This window comes from Pleurodeles waltl, chromosome 4_2 (assembly GCF_031143425.1).
Source record: "Pleurodeles waltl isolate 20211129_DDA chromosome 4_2, aPleWal1.hap1.20221129, whole genome shotgun sequence".
NCBI classification, from domain to species: domain Eukaryota; kingdom Metazoa; phylum Chordata; class Amphibia; order Caudata; family Salamandridae; genus Pleurodeles; species Pleurodeles waltl.
In genome coordinates, this window is record NC_090443.1 from 167,842,642 (window position 1) to 167,870,416 (window position 27,775).

The 27,775-nt window shown below is 44.1% G+C and overlaps 1 protein-coding gene across 1 annotated transcript in view; it reads right to left on the bottom strand.

The window, feature by feature from the left end:
• Positions 1 to 27,775, bottom strand: part of TESPA1 (thymocyte expressed, positive selection associated 1) — a 523,617-nt gene that overhangs the window by 252,922 nt on the left and 242,920 nt on the right. Inside the window, exon 4 of the mRNA XM_069231034.1 lies at positions 13,354 to 13,396. Within this exon, the coding sequence (XP_069087135.1) occupies positions 13,354 to 13,396 (43 nt within the window). The remainder of the gene's footprint in view (positions 1 to 13,353; positions 13,397 to 27,775) is intronic.

The window sequence follows — 27,775 nt, forward strand, 5'->3', positions numbered from 1 at the left end:
CTTGACGAGTAATGTGCAATGTTTAAAAAAAACCAAAAAATGTGTTTGCTATTTTATACAGGAAGAGGATAATGTAGTATTGTGCCGTGTCCTCACGACTCGTAAAGTCTTGAGCGCGCCATCGAACGCGAGACGCGAGGACGTGGCACAACACTACAAATTAATCAGTCCTTGATCCCTGCTCCAAGTACAGGACCTGAAATGATGCCAGCCTGAAGTTGACAAATTACTAGACTGTAAAGAATAGTGCCACTAAAGCCAACAAATGGTGAGCGACAGGCGAGCTCCAAGCCTTTTTCTAACTGCAACAGCGTCTCGCAAGCGATACGCATGTGCTAGCGCATGCTATCTCAGACTCGACCCTAAAAATGGGTAAGCTCCCACACGCACAGTAGTGGATATAAAAGACCTTGCTTAGAGCAATGTTGTACTAGCTGACTTATATCTTCGAAGCAGACAGCACCTCAAAATATATCTTTAATACTTTTCCCAAATTTACCAATCCTCCCAGAACTACGGATTCCTAGGTCTCATCTGAGCAACACTGCAAAGATTAGATTTTTATCTGTCAGTCAAAATTGAGGCGTTTCATCACAATGACTTATGGGCGATCAAGGACTCAGTCATTTCTTAACCAATTAATAAGACCCCAGCAAATAGCCTTCTGTGAGTTTTCCTTGGTGATAGCAGTCCACAACAAAACAGAGAAAGTGAGGAAGACTACCCAGCGTATCCCTTAAGGATCATTTATGCATCCATTACTTACCGGTAATGGCATTACTCCTAGTCCTACTCCCTCGCCTTCCTTTCCCAAACAATGAGGCTCCTTGCCTCCCCTAGACCCCTCCCTTCCCCCTTAAAAAGTCCCCCCGCCCACACCACGTCCTGTACAGAAACAAGCCCAAAACAGCAACTCAGGCGTCCCGTACCAGGAGGGCGGGAGGGAACGGAAAGGAAGGCGAGGGAGTAGGACTAGGAGTAATGCCATTACCGGTAAGTAATGGACACATTACCTCTCGTCCCTCCCTCGCCTTCCTTTCCCAAGTAATGAGACATAGCAAGAGAAACACAGGAGACGGGTACTGAGTTGCAACAATTTTAATCACAACACATCAGGACACCAGAAAAGAACCCCCCTATTGCTTCATAGAGGACAACACACAGTGACCCAATACGGACTCCAAACACCCCAAGTCCGCAAGTCTGTAATGACGAACAAAAGTGGAAGGAGAGGCCCAAGTAGCCGCCCTGCACATTTCCACCACAGAAGTGCCCTGTAACTCAGCTACCGTAGCAGCCATACCCCAGGTAGAACGTCCCTGGATACCCGGAGGAGGCACAACCCCTTTCAAAGAATAAGCCATCAAAACCATACTGTAGAGCGGACCCAATGACTCAAAGAAGCAGTGGACGGTTTCTCCCCCTTCCAAGCCGGACCAAAATTAACAAACAGCGAATCCCCTTTCCGAAAAGGAGCAACCACCCGCAGGTATTCCAACAATGCCCTACGCACATTCAAAGAATGAAACCGAACCTTCTCAGCCGAGGAAGGGTCAGGACAAAAAGCAGGCAGGATAACCACCTGCCGAGCATGGAAAGCGGAATTCACTTTGGGAACAAACGAGGGAACAGGCACAAGAACAACCTGATCAGGTAAAATCTTACAAAAAGGAAAAGAGCAGGCCAAAGCCCCAACTCCCCCAAATGCCGGGTCGAAGTGATGGCCACCAGAAAAAAGGTTTTCAACGTCAGATGATGCAAATCGCAAGACTCCAGACGCTCAAAGGGAGGACCACTCAAGACCTCCATGATCCAAGATCCCACGAAGGAAAGGACCGCACCGGACGAGAAAACTAGTTAAGAAGGCACTGAAAAAATCTAGGCATCAAATGACCCTCATCAGAAGGATTACACAACGGACCCCGAAAAGCCTGAATAGCCACCCACTGCACCCGCAGAGAAGCCACAGACAAACCCAACTGGGCCCCATCTTGCAAAAACGTCATCACCTCAAACAGAGACTCCTCCGTAGGATCCACGAGATGGCGCAAACACCAGGCAGAAAATACTGTCCACTGCCGACCATAAGACAGTAACGTGAAACAACGCCAGGACGCCAGCAAAGTCGGAGTCAAAGGGACCAGAAACCCCAAGCCTGTCAACCCCCTCCGTTCAATCTCCAAGCCGTCAAGTGCAACCGCCGCAATGACCCCAGAGGGAGGCAAGGAAACGCCAGAGGAGAGGGACAGAGAGGGAGAACCCACATGTGACCAGAGGCCAACAACCGAAGCAACAGAAACAAATTCGCCCACGACCAATGCTGAGCAATCAAGAGAACCCTTGCCCTCGGTAGACGCACCCTCACCAGAAAAGCACAGATCAACTGGAAGGGCGGGAATGCATAAAGAAACCCTGAGGCCAAGGACACAACATCCCGTTCACCGCCCAAGCCAGAGGGCAACGACACCGGGAGCAAAAGCGCCTCACCTTCGCATTCTCTTGGGAGGCAAACAAATCCAACACTGGAAGACCCCACATGCGAACCAGAAGATGGAACACAGACAGTCAGTGGGAAAAAATCTAGAATGAAGGAATGACCCGGATCAACAGATCCGCCCGAACATTGACCACCCCTTGAATGTACATGGCCCGAAGAGACAGAACCCACTCCTGAGCACAAACGAAAATGTCCCTCGCAATCCGAAGCAGAGACCGAGACCTGGTCCCACCCTGCCTGTTCACATACGATTTGGCCACCAAGTTGTCCGTCCGGAGAAGAACATCCAAGCCCTTCAGGGACCCCTGAAAATGGACCAGAGCCAGAAGAACCACCTTTAACTCCCTCCAATTGGAGGAGCGGCCTGACTCCCGAAGAGACCAAAACCCCTGGGCCTGTTCCGACCCCAGCCATGCGCTTCATCCGGACAGACTTGCATCGGTCATCACTACAACAGGCCGGGGAGGAGTCAAAGGCACCCCCAATCGAAGATGAGCAGACACCAGCTACCAACCCAACTCTGTGCAAACGAATCCCAACACAGGAATCCGTGACCGAAGAGAGCCTGGAGCCGGAGACTAACGAGCGAGAAACCAGTTCATCAGGCAAAGAAGATTAAACCGCGCCCAAGGCACCAGAAAAATTACCGACGCCAAATAACCCTGTAGACGCAACCACTGAAAAACTCTGGAGCACTCTGCAACAAGACCAACAACACCTGTGACTGGAGGCACAACAACCTCTTCTCCGACACAGTCACCAAGCCTCAGAGATTGAGAAAGCAGGCCCCGATGAAAACCAGATCCTGGGAAGGAACCAAATCTGACTTCCCCCAGTTGACCAAAAACCTGTGACCTTGCAGGCCCAACAGCACCCGTGCCACATGACGCCCCAACAGAATCCTGCTGGGAACCTGAATCAGAATATCGTCCAAATACGGATGGGCAAACACTCTCTCGGAATGGAGAAGAGCCACCAGAGGAGCCAGCACCTTGGTGAAAATCCTGGGAGAGGACTTTAGGCCAAAAAGAAGAACACAGTATTTGAAATTGGTCCCGGCCTACTGCAAAGTGGAGGAACCTCTGAGACGACAAGGCTACGGGAACATTCAGGTAAGCATCCTGCAGATCCAGAGACCCCAGGAAACCCCCCAGGCTGATCAGAGGAAAAAGCATCTGAATAGACAGCATCCGGAAATGCACAGTCTTTATCCAGGAATTCACCCACTTGAGATTCAGCATTGGACGAAAAAACCCCAACACCTTTGGAACCAGGAACAAAATGGAATAAGCACCATGTCCCCTTTCCCTCACAGGAACTCAGGAGATGGCCCCTTTCAACAGCAAGTCCCAGACACCCTCCATCAATGCCTCCCTTTGGGCACTGTCCGCAGGCAGGGTCGTAGGAAGAACTCCTGTATCTGGAGGAACCACTTCGAAGTCTATGGCGTAGCCATTTTCCACAATGTCCAGCACCCAGCAATTGGTGACATCCCCCTGCCAAACGTGAAGAAAGTGCCTCAGATGACCCCCAAATGGTCAACTTCCAGGCCCACAGTGATTGTCAGGAACCCTTCTTGAGTCCCCCCCGACCAGAAGGACCAGATTTCTTAGGTGAAAAATGGGGCTGAAAACAACGTTTCCTGGAAGAAAAAGACTTGGAATCAAACTTGGGAGAAGAGCGAGAATGCTTCTGCCAACCCTTGCCAGAAGAAGAGCCACCTTTCTAAGGCAAGGCATGCTTCCTCTCCTTAAAAGCTTTTGAAATCATGGAAGGCAACTGATCCTCAAACAAAGTGTGACCTTCAAAAGGAAGCCACAGAAGAGCAGACTTCTCCCCCGGATTAGCCTTCACATCCTCAACCAGAGAGACCGTTGGGCCCCATTCAAAGCCCCAGAAGCCATAGCCGAAGTGCAGACCACATCAGAAGACAACCTGGCCTGTTGTTCCATAACCACAAGCAGCTCTGAACATACAGAACCCTCCTGAACAGCCACTGCAAGTTTGTCAAAGTCCTGAACCAAGGATTGGGCACAATACACAGAAATAATACCAGCCCTGAGGGCCAAATTCTCCGCCGCAAAGGCCCTCTTCAGACCTGAATCCACCTTCCTGTCATTGGCATCAGTAGCAATGCAGTCCTCAGGATTGACCACAGTCTTGCCAATTAAAGTAGCTAAAATGGAATCCAGTTTAACAGAAGGAAGCAACACCTCCTACCCCTCCAGCATCTACAGCTTCTTAAGAAAGCGAGGAACTTGAGACTTGTCCACATCCTTCCACTCATGGAAAACCAATCCTTAACTGGGCCCTGGAAAGGCATGACAAACCGCAAAGGCGTCATATACTGTGGAAACAAGTGGGAATCAGCCTCAGAAGGCTGAAAAACAGGAAACCCCAAATTGTCCCGAACATGTGCCAGAACATCCCACATCTCCTCCCTGGAGACATACTTCCCACCAGAAGACGTAGAAGGAGCAGTATCATCCGAGGAAGAAGATCCCTCCGCCACCCCCGAATGACAGGAGGCAGAAGAACGTCCAGGCCGAGGTGTCCCAGCCTGAAGGGCTTTAGACACAGCTACCTCAATCATGTCCTGAACTTCCTCCCTGGACATGAGAGGCGTAGGAACCCCCAGCGCAAGCTGGTGTCCACCAGGAGTCTTAAGGGGAACCTCAACATCCTCCCCCTCCGAAGAGGAAGATACAATCCTGCGCTGTTTGGAAGGACCCTGCCTCAACATGATCCAAGCAAAAATGCAAACAAGAAGCTAACAGCAGCCACTAAAATAAGGGAGAAACTCCCCCCCTACAAGCAGCAAATGGAAACAGCGCATTAATTAAGCAAAAAACAAGAAAAACGCGGGCAGAAACGCCTGCCCTACAGCATCCCAGGAAGATTCACACGACCGGAGAAGCAGCCCAGCACATGTGAGGTGAAGACCCGGACTTGCAGCCCCAGCCACCAGAGAGCCAGCCGACTCAGTCAGCCGACCTGGAAGCAGTTTCCCCCAAGGCAGCCCCGCCGACCTCTAGGAAGACACAACCGCTGGGAACCCACCACGAGGAGCACTGCACCCGCCGAGAGTCAACACGAGGCACCCCCAGGCCCCGCCATGGAAGAGTAAGAGAAGGTTAGTCTAACAGGCGAGACCAGTGGTTCCCAACCTGAGGTCCGTGGACCCCCAGGGGTCTGTGACACATTCCCAGGGGGTCCGCAGGCCTGGGCTGGGAGGAAGGCACTTCTCCAGCTGGGGGCTCTGACAAACACAAGCGTGCATGTTTTCATATTTATTTCTTCCTTTGTTGAGCATTTTTAAACGCACTGCAAAGCTCCTTGTACTACAAAAATAAAACCATCAACTTAACTCAAGTGATTAATGTATCTGCTGGAGAGAGATCGGAGTTTTGTGCAGTGGCAGTTTCGACTCAAAGGTAGCGCAGATGGTTAATATGCCTACTGCAAAGAACATGTATCATGCAAAGAACAGTATTTTATGTGCATAGCACAGTGTGTTACTGCTTTTGTCACAGAGATTCTTTTGTTACCGTGCAGTTCATAATCGTAATCTAGCACAGTGAGCTGTGAACTGACATTAAAGAGCCACATGCATACCGCGTAGCACAAATTAGAAAGTTGGTTTTTCCTAGTATTTCATTTTCCTTATGCTGCTAAAAAGGGTTTGCTTTGTAGAAATACATTCTTATTGCTAACGCAGTGCTTCATTTGTGCTTGTTGTTTCCAGTGCTGAGCAGCAGCAGTTATTTTTGAGGGCCTGGGCTTATTCTTCTGCCTCAAGCATTTTCTGCGAGCAAAAGACACATATGGGAAAGACGGAGGAAGGGAAAAAAAAGCAAGAGAGAAAGTAGAAAGCTGCTAGAGTGAGCTGACGTGGCAGGGAGTGGCTTTATATGGATTGAAGAGGCCCAGGATGGCTTCAGGCTTACGCTGCCTCAGTATTCCGTGTTCCCACATTTAATTGCAGTACCCACATGTTTAAGAGGAGAGCTTCTGGCACTGGCACGTTTATATTTACAAATTAAGCACTGTGCTAACGTCATCACTAATCACTGTGCTGTGTTCTGAATCCTAAGTTTGTGCTTCTCCAGACCAAGCACTCTTAGAAAATGCCTACCAGTGTGGATGAGATGTGAATCCTACACCTTGTAGTCCCCTGTAAAGTGCCCTGACACCCTACAGTGGTATGAGAGGTGCAATCAAACAAATGAAGTACATGTGACAGAGAGGCTAGGGAGAGATGAAAGGCCCTTATGGTTTACTTCCTTTCCCCTTCACTTATTTATGTGAAAAAGCTTTCTCAAATCTTGCATACCTAAAAAATAAAAACAGAAATCGCTCCGGAGGATTCACCTTTCCTAAATAAAACCAAACATTGAAAACGTAGTTGCCGAAATGCAGCGCCAACCTTCCCAATAAAATGTTTTGATTTTTGCATATTTTTTCAATATAAAAAGAATTTTAATTTTATCTTTAGTAATTTGAGTATTTGTTTGGTGTGTACTTGTTATATTTTTTGCGAATTACTGCTTTAATGTTGGAAAATTAAATCTTACAAATTGCTGGGGGTCCCCGGCTTCCAGTAATGATTCATTGGGGGTCCTCAGGAGTCAAAAGGTTGGGCACCACTGGGCTAGACAAAAATTACAGGAGGTGGTGGGAGTGGGGGGGGGGGGGTACTTTTTAAAGGGGAAGGGAGCGTTCTAGGGGAGGCAAGGAGCCTCATTGGTTGGGAAAGGAAGGCGAGGGAGGGACGGGAGGAAATATTATTTACATGCATATTAATGGACTTCCAATACGGGATGCAGTCTTTCGAGCATAAATTCATGCAAGTTTGGTGCAGAACGAACTACCAATCTAAGGCTGGTATGTTATAGCAAAGGGGACTTGGTCCCCGCTCTCAGGCAAGTTGAACAGGCTGTTTTACACTGCGGAATGGAATTCTGCTTCAACAGAGTTGATACTTCAACGAGGTAGCATGTGATAACTTTGTTTTTACAAAACATAGTTTATAAAAATTACTTCTCAAAAACATATTTTACAATGCCATTCCTTTCCTTTAACACTTTAAACCAAATTGATCATAGCATACTTTGGCACAAAGAATGAAACTAAGTCTAAAAATATCAATACATTTTACAAAAGTACAATTTATTAACTTTCAGAGAAGTGCATTTTGTAACTAAGGTTGTGTCCCCTCCATGAACAGAGTTATCATCAATTATGTCATTTCAGATGTTGAAGTGATGTTATCAAAGATGTCATAGAACATGTCATGAGTGATGTAATGTTAGCATTAGCTAATGCACGATTACAATGTATAAGCAGTGCTTGGTGGGGGAATGATTTATAGTTACTTCAGGGTTAGTACTTAGTGGTACATGAGCTATAGGTACTTGAGAAAATTACTTGAGATAATTATACACAAATATAACTGATGAATTTCAGTTGTTTTGATAATTTAAAATGATATGTTTTAACTGACATTTTGACCTAAATATAACGTCAATTCAACCTTTGTTTTTAGTGAAATTTTGGTGTCTTTTTAAATGTAATGTAACATAATAATACAGTTCCTCACTAGAACGTCACCTTAACCTTTGTTTTTTTTTCAGTAAATGTTTATGTTTTTTTTAAAGCAAAGATGTTGATTGCTGTTAGATATGAGGTACTTGGTTGGCAGGTAGGTTGACCCCTGTCCTGGCAAGGACCCCAACTCTAGTCAGGGCAAAGGAGAAACACACCTGGTTAAGTCCCCCTCACCCCCTTGGTAGCTTGGCACGAGCAGAAAGGCTTAACTCAGAGAGAATGTACAAAGTACTTGTACCAACACTCACATAATACAGTACAAAAACTACAAAATGACTCAATGCCAGGTTAGAAAAATAGCCAATATTTATCTGAGCAAAATGACATACATCCAACATACACAAGCAAAATTAAGAATTTTTAAAAGATAAAACTTCAATATAGTTCTTAGAAACACATAATCTTCGATTATGGTGATATCACGGCATCGTGACGGAGTCGTTCCCCACAATCTAATGCCAAAGGCAACGATCACGGAGTCACACAGACCTCCACGTATAGTACCTTGTGAAATGAAGAGACATGCTGGTGCACTGAGTCGGGGATCACGGCGTCGCTGGGTCCAAGGCGGCATCATTTCTGGTGCTGTGGAAGAACGGAGGCTTCACGAAGAGGCGTCCGGTCCTTGCTGAGGAGCGGTGGAGGTAAGGCGTCTTCGGTGTAAAGTGATGGATCTGCACACATCCAGGTGGAGTCGGTATCCAGCTGTCACGAGGTGGTGCAGCAACTTCCATGGAGACTTCAGCGAGGCTGCAGCAGTGTTAGGCCTGCGGGGCCATTGCACTCCAGTGAGAATCATGGCTTTGGTTGCAGACGGCGTCCCAGAATGCGGCAGCCGTGTCAGTACAGAGTCGTCCAAAGTCAGTTTCCTTGTTTTTTCTTGGTTTTTCCACCAGCTTCTTCTTTCAAGGGCCCATGGACTGGATTAGGCACCACTTGGCAGGGTAGGAGTCTCAGCAGAGAGGCCAGGTGCTGGTAGAGGAAGTATTTGATGGCCCTGAGACTTCAGGGGCAAGCTCAGTCCAAGCCCTTGGAGATTCTTTTCAAGCAGGGATATACCCCAAAGTCCGGTCTTTGTCCCCTTTCACAGGTAGAAACAGCAACTGCAGGATAGCCCAAAGCACTCTCAAAGGCAGGGGCTCTTCTCCTTGGCAGAGGTTCCTCCTGGTTCCAGAAGCAAATATTGAGGAAATCTAAAAAGCTGGGGTTTTGGTTCCACTACTTATACCCCTTACTGCCTTTGCAGTTGTCCTACTTCAAAGAAAAGTCTCTGTTGTTTACATGATCCTGCCTTGCCCAGGTCTGGCCCCAGAAATACACCAGGGGGCTGGAGAATGTATTGTGTGAGGTCCAGGCACAGCCCATTCAGGTTTGAGTGACCACTCCTCCCTCCACTCTAGCCCAGATGGCTCATCAGGATATGCAGGCTACACCCTAGATCCCTTTGTATCACTGTCTAGAGGAGATTCACAAACAGCCCAACAGTCAGTCTGACCAAGACAGTGAATCCACAAACAGACAGAGTCACAGAATGGTTAAGGCAAAAAAATGCCTACTTTCTAAAAGTGCCATTTTCAAACTAACAATCTAAAAACCAACTTGTATTTTTAGATTGTGAGTTCAAAGACCCCAATCTCCAAACCTCTATCTTATGTCAAAGGGAAACTACACTTTAGGAATATTTAAAGGCAGCCCCTATGTGAACCTATGAGAGAGATAGGCCTTGCAACAGTGAAAACCGAATTTGGTAGTATTTCACTTTTAGGTCATATAAAACGCATCAGTAGTTGTGCCACCTTTAACATACATTGCACCCTGCCCATGGGGCTACCTAGGGCCTACCTTAGGGGTGTCTTACATGTATAAAAATGGAAGGTTTGGGTCTGGCTAGCGCTATATACAAAATTACTCCTCTCGCTTATATATGATTAATTTCACAGAATTTTTAGGTAATTCTGCATGGTTATGATACACTGAATTTTATGCAAGTTACGCCCACCGCTACTTTACATACTCCACAAATTATAGTGGCGGTGGGAGTAAAGTTTAAATGAGCACGGTGTTTCATACCTGTCACTCATAACTCCCCGTCATCTTTAGGCTGGGGTGTGGAATTTTATAACATATCTACTTGTCCTTAGGACAGATTGTTTTGTAAATCTACTTGTCCTGTAAAAAATCCACGTATCCCTTTGGTGCCATGTAGTGCGGCGATAAATTATCACAGCAATCTCATTATATAACACCTATAATAATAGTGTCTCTGATTATACCAGGCCTCTAACTATAGTAGGGCTTGGATATTAGCAATTTCCTTTTTTTGGCAACTTTCAGCATCCTGAGCCTGGAGATAGGGTTAAGCAATAGTTCTAGGGTTTAAATATCTTTTTGAGTCCGTGCAAACCTACTAACTTGCATGTTTTAGGGGTTTTTACCTGCTCTTCTCTAATCTTTTGCCATGCAGAGAAAAGTTGGAAATTCACTCGTGACAAGGGCAGAAGTAAAACTTCCTCCAAGGTTGGGAAAAAGTGATTGGAGGGAAAGTGAGCTTGTAAATGCTCAACAGATTTTTGCATGAGCAAGTCTACCCATGCATATTTGCTCGTGCTAAACTACAGTTCACAAATATGTTCTAGGAGTACGATTCCCTGGCCTACATCTGTAAATTATTGTGAATTCATGAAGGCAGTAAATCTACACTAAAGCAAGGACATATACTATGCGTGCATTTCTGTGATTTTCTTTAAGATTTGGGCCCCCAATTAATTATCCAAGACCTTTTGGGTGTGTTAAAATTCTATCTCCCTCTCTCTCCCTGTTTATTGGTTGGCTTCACTGAGAGAGACAGCATTCTACTCTTTCACAAGGAGCATATTGACAAGCAAAATAATTTTGTTCAGTGCCCTGAACTACAGTGGCAAGGTGTGCTTTTTGAGACCAAAAATATGTTTGCTCTTTGCCAATGTTTGTTTTGATGGTGAGGGTCTAACAGCTCCCACAACAATAAAGTTATATAAAACCATGTCAAAACAAAACACATATCGACAAAACTATAACGCTGACCATAAATGTCAGAACTATTAGGTTTGTTAATGCTTGTTTATCTTTTTTGTTTCTCATAATCTTTTTGGAACTGGTTACACTGATTTTTCCATTATGATTTTGTTTAAATACTAGCAGGTATCGACGCATTTTACTCAATGATGCATTAAAGAAATGGTACCTACATTTCACAGTAGTTTAGCAAAACATTTTGTCCCTACTTGCATTTCTTTGTGAATATTTTATTCTGAAATCAAACACTCACCAATTTTTCCTTCAGCCTTCTGCAAATATTTGCATTGAACCACAGAGCATACTGGGAGTATTATACGTAGCCTCATATTGTTAAACTTTACAAATTGTGTACATATTTTATACTGGAATAAGTGTCAGTAGTGCAGTCCAAACTTACAACATTTCTTTAGAGCGCTTAACCTAATAATAAAGACTTTGATTTAATGGACCATAAATACAAGTTGGAACAGTATTAACACATAGACACAAATGTTACCTTAACTGCAGACTATCCTCCTTTCCTTATCCATAATTTACTGTACACTGGCAGCCAAAGGGTTTGTACTGCTCAGGGTTGGGTCTGCTTGTCCCAGGGACAAAACGAAAATGAAAACTTGTTGCCATTGAGACCAAACAATATGTCCTGGTCATTGGGCTCTAGGAATTTCACACTTCTGTTTAGTTCTTTTTTTTCAAAATAATCTCTTTTTCAAATAAGAAAGAATAGGCTCTGTGCAAGTGTAACATTTAATAAGAACCTTTTCTTAAGCTCTTAAGCTATTCGATTTGTAGCCAAAATATATTGTATTTATAATAGTGCCCCAAAGAGAGGAGACAACAAACCCTGCAAAGCTTAGTTTGTAAATGGCAATCAAACACAATTAAATGATTGCAGTTTTTTTTTTAATAAACAGGAGATTCACTATGTGTATTTTATAAAGACATGCACTGACATTTTGGAAGGAGAAGTTTTTAAACATTCACACTGATTTTGCTAAAAGAGAAAAGGCAACCTTTCACAGAAACAAGGGGCCTCGTTTACAAGCCCTTTCCGCCACCGCTGCATCATTTTTTTTTATCCAATGGCTGTGCTAGCAGTGCACAACACTGCTTCCTATTTACAAGCTGACGCTTTGGGCCCAATGCGTCAGTTTGCAAAGCCCTGTGCCACATTATACCTTCACCAGGTATAATGCATGCAGGGTAGTCTTTCCTACAGAAAAAGCTGCATAGAACTGACACTGTGAAATTAACAATTTTTCACTGCGTTACTCTGACTTCACTACATCAAAATTTTACCCCCTGCTCAGACCAGGAGTAAAGTTGATGCAGGGCTTTTTCCAGTGGGACTCTCCTAGCGTTGCTGGACTTACGTTAGTTTAACGACGCACCTCAGGCAATGCGTCACTTTAGTACTAACAGATGCGTCAACATTTCTGATGCATCTGTGAAAACGTGCCATAGAGCTCTGTATTGTAAGTACAGTGCATCCGTGGGTCGAAAGGGCATGTGTGGCAGCTGCAACAATGAATCAATGACAATGGTTCAGTTTCTTGTAAATAAAGCCAAAAGTGTTTTGTGAAATGTACAGCAGCTGGTGTCTGAGTGAGCCATTTGTTAAATCTGAAAATTACAAATTGAGAGGGCATGCATACGTTCTAATACAAGCTCACAATACTGTCACTTTGAGAAGTTGCAAAGAGTATGCACAACTTGACTTGCAGCCAGTATTACCTCGATTATGCGTGGGGGAAAATGAATTTAGCACATCCGTAGTTATTACCAGGGACAGCTTAAGGATTTTGTTCAGAACAATTTTGAATTTATGATCCAATTTCAGCTCTATTCTGCCCTCGTTGGCCATGTCACTGCCAGTGCACAGGCACACTCGTCCAAATGCTAACTGTGTTTACATCTACCATTCATGGATAGAGACGTGTGTTTTCAATATTGTAACACAGCAGCTGCTCACTAATATTATTGCAAATAATCTCTTTGACACCCTCCCATTTCTCATATGTGAGGTCCTGTTTTGATCTAAAAGAAACATATTCTAATAGTCACTACCTTATTCTAAAGTCTCCCCTTTTAAAAAGACAATGTGGCCTATTATTGTGGCTTTTTCAGTGTTTTAAAAACCCAGAACTCGGCAGATTTACAGCCAATTCAAAGCTTCAGAAACAGGAACTTACCCGCAGTCCAGTAGCCAGTTCTGGATCTTCTTGGAGGGTGTTTCTGCGTGAGAGAATGGAAAGCTAAGGTTCAGAGTTCGAAGAGATAAGCAACACACGCAACTCATTGCCAATGCGCGGGTGATAACGTTTCTTTCTTTTAGGTAAGCTTTTTCGAGTACGCAGAGTTTTTAAGTGGAAACATGTTTTCCTAGTTTCATGAGTAAGACACTAATGCTATTCATATTCAATACCCTCTGTTCAACAAGGGTTAATGAGGGAATCCAACTAATAATAAAAAACGAAGCAAGAATATAATTCATAGAATATATGAAATACCGGCTTGAGACCAGAAGTGGACTCACACCTCACTTATAACTGTTCACGTCACATAACGTCCATTGCTGCAGTAATGTGACCACCCCTGTTCCTTATAAACAGAGCACAAAGGTTCAATTACATTTTTAGACCTATGTCTTAGTACTTTTTCATACTGATCTATGTCAGCCAGGCTTCCCGATTTCAAATTTGTAAACTAATTAAGAACTTTCTAATTTGTTTTAGAAACCTTTGTAGAAATATCCTCCATAGGCCACCTACCATGGATCTCCATGTATATCTAAGGTGCCTTTAAAACTTTAAAGGTGGGCTGATGATTAGCCTAAAACTACTACAAGGCACCGCAGCTCTGGTTGCATGGGTCCCGGGGCGGGACGGACAGAGCTCGGACTAATATTTTGTAACCCACTTCCGCAGCTTCTTGCTTTATCCCATGGTCACGATTTTTCCCCCTGTCTTTTCTTCTTTCTTTCCTCTTTGCACTCTTGAGGTGTACAATGAGGAAAAATAAGTGCCAATCCGTAAACATAAGTGCCAGTGGCCCCCACCAGCACCCACCTGCTCATATTAATGGCCTGAATTAGATCTCGGTGGACGGGTTACTCTAGCACAACAGTGACGGATATCCTGTCCAGTGAAATATAAATCCCATAGCATATAATTGGGATTTACATTTCAGCAGACGTGATATCGAGTAACCAGTCCGCCAAGATCTAAATAAGGCCCTAAGTACTGGTCTATTTTGATCAAAACCAGGATTCTATCTTACACCTCATCAACCTACCATCCAAACCCTCTGAACAACCAACAGGCAATAACTCCAACAATGCACTGCAATTTACTCACCCCATCCACCAGGCCTGTTTTTAAAGTAAGGCAATAAAAGGCAACTGTGCAATGCTCTACTTTCACAAGGACACTACATTTTCCAACAGCCAGCAAATGTGATAGCACTGACAAGGTTGGGGAGGGGCAGGGAACAGAAAAATTAGATTTTTCCTAGGGAACCAAAAATCCTTGCGATAGTTCAGTCAACTATCTATCATAATTCCCCTTCCATCTTTACTATGTGCTTACTGTGCAATTGCTCCCGTCCTGCACCTCATTCACTGACTAACGTACTCTGCTATACTTCTGATACATAATACTTTCCTTTATGTTAAGTACCAGCACCTCATACTGGAATAGCACCAACTGTTCTTTCTGTCTGAGAACTTCACTTTCTCCACCTTCAAACCTTTACTTATCACGCTCTAGACCTTTCTGTTCTCAGTAGCTACGACGTCAATTAGGCAAACAGTAAAATTCCCCTGGACACAAAAATAAAGAACCCCATATGTTTAAGCCCTGCACAAACATACTACACACTAACAAATACAAAAAGTATATCGTTCATTAAATATAAACACATATGAGAAATTATAAACACATATGAAGAAAACAAAAATTATACACATATCATAATATACAATATCATTATCTGATATAAGATTTATATATATTTCTGAAGCTTTCTAAACTCCAGAGTCGGAAGAAATATGCTTATTTCAATTGTTGATGCGTTTCAATGGATGGAATTAAAAAGACCACCTTCCTCGGGACATTTAACAAATGTTTAAAAAGTTCTGACTTAAAATTCCATGACTTTTATATGCATGAATCTGCCTACAAATAAGAACGATACTCACATATGTTAAGGAAAATTGAATGAGTAGCACATCATTTTTGCACAGTAAACACACAAAAAATATATAAAAAATCTTTAATAAAGATTTGTTAAATGGGGGACTCCGGTTGGCTTTAAGACACTGTTTGATTTACATTTTTCCTTGCAGTGATATATGTGAATGCAGTGTGATATTGGCATTATTTTTTAGGTTAACTTGCTTGTATGTTCTCATATACGCTGAAGAGCTATGCTATTTGATGTGCCTAGAGCTATGCTGAGAACCATTGTGGTCCAGTCTAACTTGATTTACTTGAAGACCACCGTGGCATCGTAAAAAGACGACCCTGGGAGATTCATTGTATTCAAGCTCCTCATATGATGAGATTTTTATTCCTTGGGTTTTTAATTCTCTTTCAGCTTTCAACAGGGTATTTTTACAAATACCAAAACAGTGAAATCTTTGTCACCTCTGCACCTGTTTACTTAAAAAAACAAAAAACTACTTGCTTCAAGTCATTAGATGATATTGAATGGAGACTAGGACCTTTTGAGAATATCTGGAGCAATCTAGCCCAACTGAGGGGAATTATCTTTCTGCACCTTTTGTCACTCTTGCTTTCTAGGTCAGATTCCACAAATACCCATAGGCTACTTACATCCTTACTTTGTGTTATATTTCCTGTAGACATTACAGGTGGATTGGTTTTACGGCACCTGGCCAAACTTGAGTTATCTTAGTTTTACAAGGGTTTGGGGGGTCTAAAGCAGTTTCTTTTATCCTGAGATCACTCCCACCCCTCCTTTCACCCAGCCCACCACCATTGGGGTTACCAGCTTCCCTCCATTTTCCACTTTGCATGTTATTAATTTTTCTTACCCTTTCCATTTCCCTCTCACTGTCACATGGGGACTTCATTATTTTTGATTTTGCACCTCTTTCTAGGTTGCTCTCTCGCTGTCCATCCTTGGGTATGTGCCTGGGTTGTTGGTACAGTTTCTCCTTATGCTGTTCATTTTTCTAAGTTCTCCCTCTTTACCATCGATCATCCTTCTCTGGCTTTAATAATATTTAACTTTTATCTTGTTTTTTTCCTGACCCAGTTACTCATTCCCTATTGCCCCCTTTTTTCATTCTGCCTTAATCTCGCTAGTAGGGAAGTAAAGCAAGTGGCATCACCACCTTTTTATTAACATCAGACGTTTGGATATGTATACTGGGGGTAATACTTCAGAGGTGGCTGTAGCTTTAATGGTGGTTACTACCCTCAATTCCCCTTTCCACTGGCTCAGTCTTTTTCTCCACACTTTCCACTGGTCTTACCAGGCTTGGTAGTGCAACTATTTATTGTAATTCAACAGCTTTGGCTAGCAAATAGGACTTGTGGGTTTTTAAATTCTCAGTATTTAGAACTATGGCCTTGAAGATGCCTTGCAATGTTTTTCTCATCAGGACCATTATTTCCAGCGTGGAACAAGATGAGCTAGGTGACATTTTCAGATCAATATCCAAATTAAGGGGTAGTTTTTATAGGAAAATACTTGCAGTACTTGCAGACATATTAGATTCTTCCCTTGGTTCACAGGGATAACGTTCAGGGCATTCTTTGGCATAAAGCAAATCCCTTGTGAGTTTTAATTCTCCTGTACAGTACATAAATCAATGATACTACTGTCCTGTATGTTGCCTTCTGGGATGTCCCCCATTAGCTCCCTAAACAGACAGGGTGAGAATGACAATCTCGACTCCAAGCTTTGCATATCTGGCTCCACTGTATCTTGTATCTCTGCCTTGTCCAGAACAAATAGGGATATATCATTATGGCTTTTGAAGTGGAAATATATTTTTGTGCATTCATTCCTTACCGTTCTATTCTTCATATGTTTTCCAACAAAGTTTTTTATGGATTTTACCAGGGGAGACATCTTAGATTGTTCTATTTCAGCAGCTATTGCTTTACTTTAGTTGCTTATTCCCTTTAAGACAATTTTTCTAATCTGTTCCCTGAGGTATTTTCAGACTGGGCCTGGCCAACATCACTTTGCTGTCCTTTGTCTTTCCTTGCCCTTCGGGCTACAACAGTTGTGCCTGTTCTGACTGTTTTTCTCCATGGCATTCCGCCAACTTTAGACTAGATAAACTACAAATCACAGGGATTCAGAGCATCTTCTCTACTCATCCATGATTATATCCTTTTTTTAATTTTTATAAGCGGCTTCCAGACTGGGAAGCTGGAGTCTCAATATGGCAATAACTGTTGCCTAATGAGACTCAGGAGTGGAATTCTGTGAGCCAACTCTGATGCTACATTATAAACCCACTCTTCCTGTAATAGCCCTTTCACATTACTATAACTCGTGCCCCAGCAATGCACAGTTTTTTCCTCAAAAACTTTACTGCAAACATTACAGTGATATTATCAGTGATGCTATCAAAGATGACAAAAGTGATGCAATATGTGCGGTAATTAGCAGTGCATGGCGATGGCGCAAGTCATAGTTACCTTGGGCCGCGAGTTACAGTAACTTGAAATAACTCTAACTATAACTACTGAATTTGTCTGTATTGGTGCAAGCAAATTTGGAACCCAACTATAATGTCCTTGTAACCTTTGGTCTTATAAGCAAATTTCTAGGGCTTTTTTAATTTAGTTTTCTAACTATTACGTACCTGCAACCTTTGTTTTTTTCAGTGAATTTCTAAGTTTTGTTAAATGTAAAGTAATTTTAATTACTATACGTTAATCCAACCTAACCTGCAGCTAGACCCTGCGGCCAACCCCTCTAACCACCCAACCCCATGCTGCACATGACCTTTGGCCATGTGCAGCGGGACTTGGCCACAGGTCCTGTCTCTCTGTGTGTGAGAATAGGTATGAGAGGGTGTCTCTACATGTGAGTGGCTGTGAGAGTTTCTGGGTGTGAGAGTGGGTGTAAGAGGGAGCACTTTCTACTGGTTAGTTAGTAAGTACTACCTCATTGGGTGAATGGCCAGTGTGTGGGAGGGGGGCTGCGTGGCCCCTCTCCCCCGGCTGATTGCAGCCTCAAGGACCCTATCCCTGGGGCCGGCCTTAAAAAACGTTTTTTGGGGGTGGGTTCCAACTGGGTCTCCACCTTCTGTGGGAGACGGAATTGCTATCACAGACTGGGAGCTGCTTGTCTGGAAGCAAGGAAACAGAGGAAACTTCTGCTTCCAGCAAGTGAGAGCCGTTTGACAGCTCTAGGGGCTCCACCATGGAACCCCAGTACTGCCAAACCAGCTCTCTGAGGTTTCCACAGCAGCCCCAGCTGCTGCCACCTCACAGACAGCAGCTCAATCCCAGGAAGGCAGAACAATGCATTTCCTTTAGGAGAGGGGTGTTCCACCCTCTATCATTGGAAATAGGTGTTAGAGGCATGGGAGAGCCTCTGGAAATGCTTTGAAGTGCACAGACGGTGCCCTCCTTACTTAATCCAGTCTACACCGGTTCAGGGACCCCCAGTCCCTGCTCTGGCGCAAACTGGACAAAGGAAAGGGGAGTGACCACTCCCCTGTCCATCACCACCCCAGGGTGGTGCCCAGAGCTCCTCCAGAGTGTCCCTGGCGTTAGCCGTCTTGGATTCCAAGGTGTGGGGACCCTTTGGGAGCATTGGAATGGCCAGTGCCATCAGGTGAGGTCAGAGACCCCTCCTGATAGGTGCATACCGGGGTAGGTAGCCAATGCCCCTCTCAGGGCTATTTAAGGTCTCTCCTCTGGGTGGTTCCTCAGATTCGGTTTGCAAAACTCCACCAGGACTCCTCTGCATCCTCTGCTTCAGCTTCTGACTGTCAGATCAACGGCAGACTGCTCCAGGAACCGCTGTACCTGCAACACAGTATCCAAGAAGCTACTGTGACCCTGCAACTTCAGCTCAAGCCAGCAACTGCAACGGTTTCCAGGTTGTGCATGCTCTGAGGAATGCCTGTCTTCATTCTGCACCAGAAGAACTGAACGAATCTCCCTTGGAGTGACAGGCTCACTTCCCTGCTTCAGGATCCACCTCTCTGCAACAACGACCAGTACTCTGGGAATCCACTCCTGTCGACGAGCGTGATCCCTGGAACACAGGTGGTGAACCGAAGTGAGTCTGACTGTCCAAAGGTGCATCTGTCCAAATTTGATGGAGGTAAGGGCTTGCCTCCCCGTGCCAGACAGTACTCCTGTGCATTGCATCTTCTGCAGCTCCCTGGGTTTCTGTGCACTTCTTCCAAACGTTCTTCATGGACAGCATAGCCAAGGTCCCCAGCACTCTATCCTGTGATGCTCAGCTCCCTGAGTTGTTCTCCGTCGGCGTGGGATCCCTTTGTTCAGTGCTTCAACGACCGCACTTTGCAACTATTTTGTCCCCGTGTTCTGGAACTCCTGTAGGTGCTGCCTGGTCTTCTGAGGGCTCTCTGAAGTGCTGAGAGCACCCTCTGTCTCCTCAGTCTGAGTTGAGACCCCCAGGTCCCCCCTGTGCCCGGTCAGCGCCTCTTTGACGCAAAACGCATTCTTGCGTGAACCAAGGCTTGTTGGTGGAATCCAGTGACAAAAACAGCCTACATCCAACGACTCAACATGGGACATCTCTTGCACCAAGTAGGCACCCACAGCTGTCTTCTTTGGTGCATTTCTGTACTTTTCTTCTAACCGGAGAATCCACTTTTTCACCTTCATCCAGCTTGGCAGGGGCTCCTGTTCTTCCTGGACTCTTCATTGACTTCTGGACTTGGGCTCCTCTCTCCACAGGTCTTTGGGTCCAGGAATCCATTGTTAGTTTCTTGCAGTCTTGCTTTGTCTTTGCAAAATCCTTTATCACGACTCCTAGTGTGTTCTGAGGAAACTTGCTGTACTTTACTCCTGTTTTCCTAGGCTCTGGGTGGGGTATTTTACGTACCTTTGGTGTTTTCTCACACTCCCTGTGCCCCTCTACACACTACACTTGCCTAGGGGGGGAATTGACATTTGCATTCCACTATTTTAGGATATTGTTTGTGTTGCCCCCAGGTCCATTGCAACCTATTGTGTTTTTCACTGTTTGCACTATTTTCTTACTGTGTACTTACCTGGTTTGGGTTACTAGTGTATATATTGTATATAATACTTACCTCCAGTAGGAGTATTGGCTCTAAGATATTTTGGGCCTTGTGTCACTAAAATAAAGTACCTTTATTTTTGGTAACACTGAGTATTTGTCTTTCTTGTGTATAAGTACTGTGTGACTATAGTGGTATTGCAAGAGCTTTGCATGTCTCCTAGTTCAGCCTTGGCTTCTCTGCTACAGCTACCTTTAGACAGCCTAAGCTGCTAGGCACTGCCTACATTTCACTAAGGTGGATCACTGGACCTGGTATAAGGTGTAAGTACCTCTGATACCCATTACAAACCAGGCCAGCTTCTCACAGGGGTTCCTCTGGGACTACCGCACCAAAGCTAAGGGGTCAGGGCGTCCCTACTCTAGTCCCTTTTCTCATTTTTTCTCTTTTTTTCTAAGACTAGGCTGAAGCCGAGTCCCAAGAGGGCTGCCAACACTTCCTTGTTGAAGTGTTGGCAGACCATCAGACCCCAGCACAAGATCAGGAGGGTGCGCTGAGCCTTTGCATCCCTATATATACAAATATGCTTTTTCTTTAATATTTCTAAAACTACTGGACAGTTTAACACCAAATAATAAAAAGGGCTCTTTCTGGACCAAGTGCTAGCTTTCTGCCAAATTTCGGGCAAATTGTCCAGTCCCTATTCCTGTTCAAAATCCTTTTGGAAATTAACATGGAGAAAACATGTTTTGGGACCCCCTTTTTCTCGACCCCGCATCACAGATCACTCCAAAACTTTTCAGCCAGCAGCTGACGTGAGCATCATATTTTTAAAAAAATGTATGAAGACTGATCAACCAGCGCCAAAGTAAAAAAAAAAAGCAAAAAAAAAACATTCTAGAAACGAGGTCCTAACTAATAACTACACATTATCGCCAGATGTATATATACATATATATATTATCAGTTTAATAGGTTTAGTACATTAAGGTGAAAAGATTGACTTTGGCAAGGAATAAAAGGCTCTGTTATTGGCTTTCATTTCTTGGGTATGGTGCCTTACAAAATGATTTTACCTATTACTGCTGGTAAACTCCCAGACACCTCAAGTAGCCTATCATTTATCAGACTATCCATTGTCCGTGCAATTAAACATGTCTTCTGCATATAGGTGGAGGGCTACGTACTTGTTCTCAATTTGGGAGTGTCCAATGGGACTAAATCTATTTGTGTATCCAAGGCAGTAATAAATATATAAAGACAAAAGCTTCCAGGACACATAATTTACTGTTCACTTTACGGTGTTCTGTTTACTTAGTACTTTTTCCCCTTGCACAATGCCAAGTAGCTGAACCTTGGCCAATATGACGTTGAAATATAATACAAACCTATACTGCCAACAGTTTAGCACCACTGGAAAAACAGCCAGCATTTCGGAACACGTGTGGAGACAAATGATTTCCAGTGATGGGTGGGTGCCAGCAACTATTTTTCATCTCCTCGTGGCCCAGGACATTAGTGAAGGAGGCATAAGCCCTCCAGCAGCATGCAAAAGCCCTCAGTCCTTCAGAGTGAACAGGCTGCCTTACTGGGCCTAGGCCCCTCTTTTCTTATGTTACTTCAGTGGCAGGGTGAATATTGATTGTGGGCCACAGTGAGTCAACTTGGTGCTTAGGAGGAGGCGGCCTGTGAATGCGGGAGAAAATGACACAGAGGAACTGACTGGCCCCAAACTGCAAAGGAGACTCACCAATACATGCTAATGCGCACAAATTGGCAGGGGCGGTAGAGCCCAAACTTGGTGCATTCCTACATAGTTGCAATTCTACATTTTCCTGTGGACTTCCCTAACTCCTGAGTTTGGAAGAGAGCCTGCCATCTATGAGGTGGGCGGAAGGACTCCAGAAGCAGACCATTGTGAGGTGGTGTGCCCCATTTTAATTTTTTTCTGCAGTTTTATAAAGTGCAAACTCGACCTGAAGGTATTGGAGCACTTTTCGTGAGCACCAGTTGACTTACACATGGTCTGTTTCTTTTTTGTTTTAGGTACAGGTAGATTAAGTGATTCACATATTTTGAGCTGACACTGAGACTCGAATCACATTTCCAAAGTTGGCAGCTTTGGTTGTAGCGCCACATCCTCTCCTTCATGCCGGGTGACTGCTTGACACGCTAATCACAGCCGCTGCTGCTGGGTCACTCACAGGGCAGGATCCCTCTTTAAAAACATTGTAGTGATCCCGCCTTGCGGGACGCGATAATCACCGCCACTGCTGCTGGGCCACTCACAGGGCAGGAGCCCTCTTTAAAAACATTGTAGCACTACCGCCTCGCGAGACGCGCTAATCACCTCCGCTGCTGCTGGGCCACTCACAGGGCAGGAGCCCTCTTCAAAAACATTGTAGCGCTCCCGCCCTGCGGGCGCGCGTGCCTCGCCTGGGCCAAGGCCGGGCAAAGAGCGGGCCTGTCTGCGCCCGTCAGAGCCCAGACGAGGCTGGGCTGGGCATACCCTGTTGATATCTGATTTAGAGATCTGCATATACTTTGCCGTGACTAGCAAAGAGTATCTAATATAGTAACCTCACATTTACAATGGAGAAAAGAAAGCAAATCAAATGGGGAACGGTATCAACACAAAAACCCTGAGAAGCACCAATACGATTAGCAATTATCTTACAGATGCAATGGGGAAAATTAATGAAGAAATTATTCATGTTGAAGCACGTTTAGTGGCAACAAAAAATGTCTTACATGAGGTCATCACTGAAGTGAGCACTGAGGATGTAGGTTTAATTAATGAATTAAAATCCCCAAAGGAAAAATTTACTGGGGTGGATCCTAGATTTTCCTTAGGCCCTTCATTACCTACAGACACAATAGAAGAAATCGATCCATCGAACAGTACAGATGACCAAATTCCTCCACCACCCAAGAAAAAAAGAAGTAGTCAGACCACCAAATCTAAGTTTATGTTACCACCTCCACAGTCCCCTAAGGGCAACAAAATAATTACTGAAATGCATGGGGGTCATTCGGTAGTATTACCATCAGGTAACAATGGTCCCTTACAAAAACGTATGGAAACTCTTCTCAAGAAATTGCATGGCAAGCTAGACCATATAGAGTCAAAAGTATTGTTAGAATTCAAGGAGATAAAAGAACACATAACTAAGATAGAAGTAAGTTTTAATTCAGTGACTAAAGTGCAAATTTTGTCCCTTGCTAGTGATACTATATCAAATGAGAGTCAAGTGGCTGTAGATTTAAGGAACAGTGCAATAACAGGGAAAGCAGATCCTAATAAAAGAAGTAAGGAATGCCAGTACCCCATACAGGAAGAAATTCCCCAGTCTAAGGTACTTATGACTAATCAAATAGAGCAATCGGATAGAAATCATAGATGCCAGTCCTTGATTAGAAATACATCTGTGAAATAGGTATTCCAACTACCGCCAGATGCTACTCCATACACAATCATTCTTAAAAATGTTCCTAAATTGGGACCAAACATCATTGAGACCTGGCCAGATTTACATAACAAAGTAGTACACTGGATGTCAGAGAATATATGTACACCAGATATACTATTTTGCAAAATTTTATACGCAAGGAGAGTCGATTGGGTGGGATATTTGGAGGAAGAAGAGGGAGATTGCATTGTGGTCAATTTCCGTAATCCTCGTTTTGTGGGTCAACTATTAGTGGACTTGGATATAAGACATCGAACTTGTAAAAATTTGAGAAGGGAGATTATGGGGGTCATTCTGACCCTGGCGGCCGGTGCCCGCCAGGGCCACCGACCACGGGAGCACCGCCAACAGGCTGGCGGTGCTCCCACGAGCATTCTGACCGCGGCGGTTCAGCCGCGGTCAGAAGCGGAAAGTCGGCGGTCTCCCGCCGACTTCCCGCTGCTCGGGGGAATCCTCCATGGCGGCGGAGGGCGCTCCGCCGCCATGGGGATTCTGACACCCCTTACCGCCATCCTGTTCCTGGCGGGTCTCCCGCCAGGAACAGGATGGTGGTAGGGGGTGCCGAGGGGCCCCTGGGGGCCCCTGCAGTGCCCATGCCAATGGCATGGGCACTGCAGGGGCCCCTGTAAGAGGGCCCCACAGTGTATTTCAGTGTCTGCAATGCAGACACTGAAATACGCGACGGGTGCAAACTGCACCCGTCGCACCCCTGCAACTACGCCGGCTCAATTCTGAGCCGGCGTCCTCGTTGCAGGGGCATTTCCTCTGGGCCGCCGGGCGCTCTTTTGGAGAGCGCCCGCCGGCCCAGAGGAAATGTCTGAATGGGCGCCGCGGTCTTTTGACTGCGGTGCGGTCATTTGGCGGCTCCCTCCAGGCGGGCGGCTCCCGCCGCCCGCCGGGCTCAGAATAAGCCCCTATGTCTGTTCCCCTAGGATATTTTTATAGAATGATGAATATCTCCGGTACAAGAGACATAGGGTCTACAAGGAATATACCCAGTAATTTGGATAGGCATAATAAAGTAGAGTGTTCCAATCGATTCGCTCCCCTGAGTAATATGGAGGATTTGGACTGACAGCAGGAGGACATGAATAGAAAAGGGATCTTGCTACCTGACAAAATACAATCTATTACTGTAGTGCCCAAATTAAAATCTTTAAGCTGTAATGGTGATGTAGAGTCAGATGGGAGGTCCCTAGCATGAGACTCAATTATACTCATGTCGTGGAATATAGCTGGAGTAAAAACGAAAATGGTTGAGAAGGAATGGCAGACCATAATAAGTTCATCACATATAATCTGCCTACAAGAGACGTGGCATACGGGATCCTTTTTCATTGAAGGATATGCCATATTCTCCACACCAGCTTCTGCCCCAGCTAGTGGTAGGGCAAAGGGAGGATTAGCAATACTAATTTCAACATTGGTACCGTATATATTGGTGAAATCCTCCCTTGATTCCCTTTACTATCAGTTTCTATATTTCCGGATAAAAGTAATTTTAGGAATTGTATTAATAAACTATTATAATAATAAATTTGATGGCACCAATAGAGTAGTGGCATCGACCCTCCAGGATGATCTACAGATCTTTATAAATGATATAACTTCTAGTTTTACAATATTATGGGCTGGAGATTTTAATACTGGGACATGCCAGAATAGTATAGGAAAGACATGTGGATTTACGGATGATGGGGGAAGCGCCCAATCGCATTTTTTGCATAATAATTATGGAACTGTACTGAATGAAACAATATCTAGATATGATTTTGAATTGACGGAACAAGATGGGCTTCAAGGAATGAAGCTTCCAACGTTTATAGGAAGAGGACATTTTTCATTAATCGACCATATATTCATTTCTAAGAATAATATAGATATGGTTGAATCTCTGAAGACTGAGCCAACTATCTATAGTGATCATCACCCCTTGTTACTTACTATGAGATTAGCTAAACCCTTTAACATAGGTGAACGATTGGCAACAAATATAGGAATAAGAAGGGCAAATGGAATTGCACTTAAATGGACTGGGGTAAATGAAATAGATGTGATGACAAAAGTTGTGACACGACACAGCCAAGAAAATTTCACATGTACAGAATATAATCAAAGTCCATACGAGATTTTAGAATCTTTTAACCAGCTTAGAAACGCCATCACAGGAAGCCTAGTGAGAACATCGGGGAATAAAAAGAGAGAAAAAGTGGGGTGGTTTGATCATAATTGTTCACTAGCAAGCCAGGAATTAAAAGAAGCCCTGCAGGCTCGACCAAGAAATAGGGAAGAAGTAATTATTAAACGCTCTAGCTACAAACATGCACTAAAGACCAGGAAGGCACAACTGAGAGCCAGGGCATGGGTTAATCTTGAACAAGCAACGATACTAAGAGATAGTACTCTATTCTGGAAAACAATTAACCAACCATTCCTAAAAAATAGTGATGCACTTGAAATAATTGTACACATCCCATCATTGGAATGGCTTTCTCATTTTGGCTCGATTTTCAACCCAGATAATCTGACGATTAATTTATCAAATACTGGGATAATTGGAATCAAGCCACCCTTCTTGAAACCAGTTAGTTTAGGGGAAGTGAAATCTGCTATGGGAAGATGCTTGAAAGGGAAGGCACCGGGCCCCAACGGGGTGTCAGTAGATGCCTATTTGACACACGTCGATCTATGGTGCCCTATTTTGACCCAAGTTTTTTTGAGTGTGACAAAGGGATATATTTTAACATCATGGACTGAAAGTATAATTGTTCCTATTTTTAAAAAGGGAGATAGAGGTGACCCCAAATGCTATCGACCTATTTCCCTTTTAGATATCTCTGTTAAATTGCTGGGAAGAGTACTCCTAGAAAGACTAGAGTTATGGGTAACCAACAATCATATACTCACAGAGGCTCAATTGGGATTTAGACCTGGGGTTGGTACTCTGGAACAATGTATAAACCTTAACTTAATAATAAGTAAATATACAATAGCAAGGAAGGGTCATGTGTTCCTTTGTTTTGCAGATCTTAGCAGCGCTTTTGATTTGGTGAACCATGAAAAGCTGTGGAAATTCTTAACAGATATGGGTGCGCCCTTAGATATAATTAGCTTCTTGGCGCAATTATATAACCACCTAACAGCGCGGGTGAGATATTGAAGAAATGGCGAGTGTACCCCAGGTTTTAGGATAGGGAGAGGAATACATCAAGGTTGTGTTTTGGCTCCCCTTCTATTTTCCCTTTATATAAATGGAGTAGATGCCCACCTAAAAAATATAGAAATTGATACCCCTAAAATAGGATAATGTCCTATCCCAGTCCTTTTATATGCAGATGATGCAGTACTGCTGTCACGAACTGCAAATGGGTTACAGCGGCTAATCGAGGGCTTTGTGGAATTTATGGAGGAAAGAGATATGTTGTTGAATATGAGCAAAACTGTTGTAATGACTTGTGGACAGGGAAAGGCCAGGAAGAAAACTTATTTTATTAAGGGCCATAAATGTGAAGAGGTGAATAGATTTACATGTTTGGGTATACAGTTTTCTAATATTTGTCATTGGAAACAACTTCTAGAAATTACCAAGATGAAGTATATTAGGACAACTGAGGTTGTTTTTAGCTTTTCAAAAAAAATTGGTAATAAACCCCTTAGGGAAATGTTGCAAATTTACAAAAGTAAATCAATTAGCAGCATTATGTATGGTTCTGCCCTTTGGGGTTTAATGCCCGAGATCCATTCATTACAAGTGCTAGAGAACAATTTTTTTTGTAGACTACTTGCAGTGCCAATTACCACCTCCACATTTATGGTACATAAGGAACTGGGCTGCCCTTATGTGGAAGATCTAATATATACCAATGCGCTGTTGGCTTGGCATAGCATCTGTTCCAAAGAAGGGACGCAATTTACCCAAAAGATTATTAAAGA